This window comes from Olea europaea, chromosome 10 (genome assembly GCF_002742605.1).
Source record: "Olea europaea var. sylvestris chromosome 10, O_europaea_v1, whole genome shotgun sequence".
Lineage (NCBI taxonomy): Eukaryota > Viridiplantae > Streptophyta > Magnoliopsida > Lamiales > Oleaceae > Olea > Olea europaea.
The window spans coordinates 1,323,327-1,328,551 of NC_036246.1; the positions used below are offsets into that span (position 1 = coordinate 1,323,327).

The window sequence follows — 5,225 nt, forward strand, 5'->3', positions numbered from 1 at the left end:
GAATAGTGAAATAAAAGTCAAAAAATTGATTTTAATTGGATTTCAAGCTGTATCAGACATGCTCTAATATCGGAAAAAACAAAGACTCTTCCAAGTGTCATTCCTATATTTAAATCATCTATTACGAGTGAAATCCTAGCCGACTAAACAAAAGGCCAATGCAACTGCAAGAGATGCCAATTTCTGCACACTCAAATGAGAACGACACAATAGTTTATTGACAGTGCCAACTACCACAATCGGCCCTTAGTTTTGATCATTGGACACTTCTTGTGCTTCCTCAATCAGTGGTAAATCCCTAAAGATCAACTCTATAACCTACATGTTTCAAGCAAAGTACCCCAAGATATATCCACATAAAATCTCGATATCCCACGTGAAATAAAGGTTCGATTCTAGTTTCACAGCGAAATTTACCATATAAAACAAACCAATTAGCTTTGAGGATCTTAAAAGGGCAATCTACCAAGCATACAAGGAAACGAGCACATTTGAGGACTACATTATCAAGATGACTCGCGTACACCATTCTTACAAGAATATGTATGAACAACATTTACACGACCACTTCAACATAAACATGAAACGGTGACAAACAGAGGCTCCTTCAAGAATGCTTAAAAATATATCAACAGAATAAAAGTTTACACATTGTTACGTATTGAATCCAGTGAGTTTATCATTTTCAGCAACAGAAGTGGCCATTTTTATTTTATACTATATACGCATTAAAGCCAAAGAAACATTATAACAACTATAATATGGCCATGAATATGTGCACCTCTTTGATTCACGCGTTATACCAGATCATCAAGCTACCACCTCGATGAATTTATTCGTCAACCATGTTCTCGCAACATTGGAAATTTTGCTTTGCTCGACTTGTACCTTTCTCAACTGCGGGGAGTTCAACAAAAATAATTCAACTGCCTCCACCTCGATCCCACAACAGTACGTTATATCAACGCTCTGCAACAATTTACAGTTCCTAATCATTGAATTCACAGATAAGCTAGTCAACCTATTACAACCCCTCAATTTCAGTTCACTCAAGGAATTACACGAAATGAGCATTGATATGAACTCCCTGTCGTGCAACATTTCATTATAAGACAAGTCTAATTTCCTTAACCTCTTCAAATTCTGTCCTAAAGTGGTCAATAGCCCGAATTCTCTCTCGACCACATCACAATTAATCAATGAAAGTTCTTCAAGCACATTGCCCATAACCCTCCCAAGAGCCTTTAATCCCTCGCCAGTAACAAGACAGCAACTTTGCAACCTTAAACTAACCAAACTCCTAAAATTCAGATTCTCGGATATGGCAATCAAATGACTGTTATAAAGATCGAGAGGCAACCGAAAATCAAGTTTCCGCAATTTACATTTGCTTTGACTTATGAATTGATGCAAACCTTCTCTACTACCACCATCATAAACCAACAGAAAATCCAATGAAACACAATTCTCAGCCAATTTCAACAAAACCCCATCAACAATACTCCTACAAGTCCTCAATTCCACTTCTTGAAGACCCTTTTGACGCATAATGAAACCCGAAAAGGAGGCGTTATCACCTAAACTTTCACAGCTCTTCAGCTGAAGTTTCTTGATGTTCTTACAGTTTCTCCATAGAAAATTAAGCCCAAAATCCCCCGCTCGAATACCAGATACAGAGAGACTCTCTAAACCCAGTTCAACATCAAGAATTTCATTCATTTCATTGACACCAAGTGAATTGAATTGAGTTGAAGGGTTTACAAGAAAGAGGGTAAGGTGTTTTAGTGAGTTGAAAAACTTAACCCAATGGAAATAGAGGGGTCTAGAGAGAAAGATAGTGAGAGAAGAGAGATGATTACAAGAATTCGAGAGGTTGAACAGAGAGAACGGCGATACTGGGGTGCTCAAAAATCGAAGGTTCCGGAGATTGGGGCAAGAAGCGGATGCAGAAAGGAGGACATGAGCGGCGGCAGAGGTGTCGCAGTCAGTGGAGAGGGTAAGAGATAGTGATAAAAGATAAGGGTGTTGGCTTAGGAAAGATGAAAGTGAATTAATTGTGGTGGAATCGTATGAAGTGGGGCTGAAGTAAAGAGAAAGCGAGGACGTGGATGATCGGAGGAGGCGGAGCCACCGCTTGCAAACGAGGGAGACTTCGGCGGAACACAGCGGCCGAAGACGATGGAAGATTTCCTGAAGCAACTCATCACAGAGAATTGAGTCCATCTTTGATAATTCCGTATTCTCTTCTTTTTCTTAATTATATGCTATAAAAGTCTAAGTCTCCATTTACCTGCCACCCATTATGTGAGGCCATTGATGGAGCTTTTTGTTTCTCTTTAAATCTTTTTTCAATTGTGGAAAAGGCATGGAATTTTTTAAGAGCCCTGTGGCCTGTAATTTTCATGGGTAAATGAAGCAAGGGTTACTTTAAAGTTGAAGACAAGTATTTGTGTTTGTGGTACTTTAAAGTTGAAGACGAGGATTTGTGTTCGTGGTCAGAGTGAAGCAACGTGTTGAAATAAATGGAGTGATGTGGTCATCGACTTGAGCCGCCAGTAACTCATGCCTCCATTGAACTTTAGGGTTATTCTCGAGGGAATTTTTTGGGGACTTTATTCGGCCTCCATTGGTAATTTATAGATGATTTTAAAGATAAATAATAATAAAAATAAGTAATGAGTCATACGAAAATTATGAAAAATAATAAACAAATAAATAAACAAATTTGCGAGTGAGAGGAATCAATCATGTTACTTTTACAAATTGGTTTACAATGCATGAGTTGACAATCATCACATCCATCTATTTGAAAAACTGTTTTTAAAATCAATGACAATGATTTTTCCAACACACTTGTTGTCAATCAAATTGTGCAAATACATTGTACAAGTGGTTTTATTCAAATCTAGATGACCTCAATGTTGAGTATGATCCCTAGCCTTTAGACCCATTGACCTTGTGTGACTCAAGTTTACCATTGGAGGGCTTGGCCTCTTCCTTAAGGCCGGTCTCTTGATACAGGACTTGTCGCCCTTAACTCGTTCACATGGCTCTTGTGTGGCATCAAGTCCACATTGGTCCTATGTGGCATCAGACATGACTTTAGATAAGATGAAGACCCGTTTGGCTCCCATTTTATTTGAAATTATAATTTTTGGAACAATGTTTTTTGGGAAGAATGTATAATTAAAAAAATAATTTTTTAAGATATACTTGTAATATTATTTTATTGAATAATGTGCGATTGATAAGAAGAGAAAGAAAAATTGATTATAATTTTAATGGAGATCAAATAGAAGCTAATAGCATCACAATATTGTCTTGAAATAGGTGGTAGAAAGACAAATTTAGTTGGTTTTGATGAATATGTAAAGCTAATAATTAAATTTGAAAAGAGTAACAAAAACATTACAGGAGTTAGTCCCTTAAAACATTTCTTGTCTACCTTTTAATTGACTGGGTTCAAATTTATACGGAAAGTAAAATGGATAAAGATAGTTGCACAGCCCATAATTTTGGACGATTATTTTTCAGCAGGTCCACCTATATTTAGTTGGGCACAACACATCACGAATAATATATTATATCATCGTTGATTGATTAAAACTAGTGACCCGTCTGCAGGTTGGCCGTCCACCGCATATACTATTTATTTTCCCTTTTTTTATGTTGTCCACATATTACATAATCTTTGGTCCCCTTCAAAAGTCTTTAAAAAAATTTCCTTTGCAGTTTGGTAATTTTTTGAACTAACTAAAACGTGTAAACATGTTATTTAACACCGATGAATTTAATTTATGATTGTGCTACAAACAATTACTCGTTTTTCTGGTATTTTTATTTTCTTCTATAAAAGAATTTTTTTTTAAAATTCTCAGATAAAGAATCATCATTCGTTTGTTCAAAATGATTACTTGATAAGTTGTCTTCGGTATAGTCTCAAAAAAGATTAAGTCCTTGTTTGAGCCACATTTTAAGAAAAAATGCATTATTCATGTCAAATTAATGAGAAATGTGTGGTTGAAAAATAAGGAAAAATTTTATATTTGTGTGTAATATTATTTTATTGAAGAATGTGTAGTTGAAATGATGTCAAATCACTGTTGAAGAATGTATTTTTTAAAAAATAATGTGGCTGAAACAAGCCTTAAGTAATTAGACATGGTAAGAGATATAAAAGATTTTGAAATTAAGTAAAAATAGAGGTGGAGAGTTTTGAGCAAACTTTTGTTTTTGAGAAATTAGGCCATGTGTTGTTTAACAAGAAGAAATTGAAAAACACCTTAACTATTTTCAGAGTGCTTCCCACGGTCCACTCGAGTTTAGGCTTTTGCCCTCCATCACTCACTGAAAGATATTCTCCATCACTCACTGAAAGATATTCAAAAATAAGGTTGAACTCCAACTTTGAGAGTTCTCACCGTCCCATCCCTAAAACTTTATAAGGGAAGTAAATCGAAAGTTATGCCCCAACATGTCAGGGAATAAGAGATGTCTGTACACTACTTACAGGGAGTCTATTCCATGTCTTAGAAATCGAACTCACACTGTGATTGCCAGCAAGACGTGAGATAACCTCACTCCTGTCCTTTGCACTACTAGACTATGCTTCAAAGGGCCATTGAATGATATTCACTTCACTTTTTGCTCTTGTAATTGACAAAAATCATGTGGCAATTAAATGAGATGCCAACCTAAACAACACCTATACTCCAAACGCACATCTCGCTTCTTTAATCGAAACATGCCTCTCCATTCTTTCCAAATTCAAACGAAATCACCCAACCAAAAGAAAAACCCCCAATTTTTCCAAACCCTAAGCCCCAAACTGAATGACATCATCTCTACATCATAAAATAAATGTCCTTGATGATTCCACTTAGGGTAAATAGCACAAAACATCGTCAACTTTTAATATTATTGTGCAAAACGTTCATACCTTTCATTTTTTAATATTTTCATCCTTATTTCCACCTTTCATTATGCAAAAGATCATTTTCATCTATTTTTTCCAATAAAAAGATGATTTTACTCTCTTATTCAAATAAAACAAAAAGAAAAGAAAAGAATTAATTGCAGCAATGGTCTCAATTTTTCAAGAAATTACAAATTTAACCACAAATATATAGTTAAATATCAAAACTAAAAAACTAAAAATCATTCATCTTCTTCCTCCACGTAGTGATTTCACCAATGGACAAAAAAAAAAAAAAAAAAAAAAAAAA

The 5,225-nt window shown here is 35.2% G+C and overlaps 1 protein-coding gene across 1 annotated transcript; it reads right to left on the reverse strand.

Annotated features, from left to right (window-relative positions):
* Positions 1-449: 449 nt before the first annotated feature.
* LOC111400805 (F-box/LRR-repeat protein 4) lies at positions 450-2,465 on the reverse strand. Its single transcript, XM_023028213.1, has one exon. The coding sequence runs from the start codon at positions 2,221-2,223 to the stop codon at positions 811-813; it is 1,413 nt and encodes a 470-aa protein (XP_022883981.1). The 5' UTR covers positions 2,224-2,465; the 3' UTR covers positions 450-810.
* Between the last annotated feature and the right edge of the window lie 2,760 nt (positions 2,466-5,225).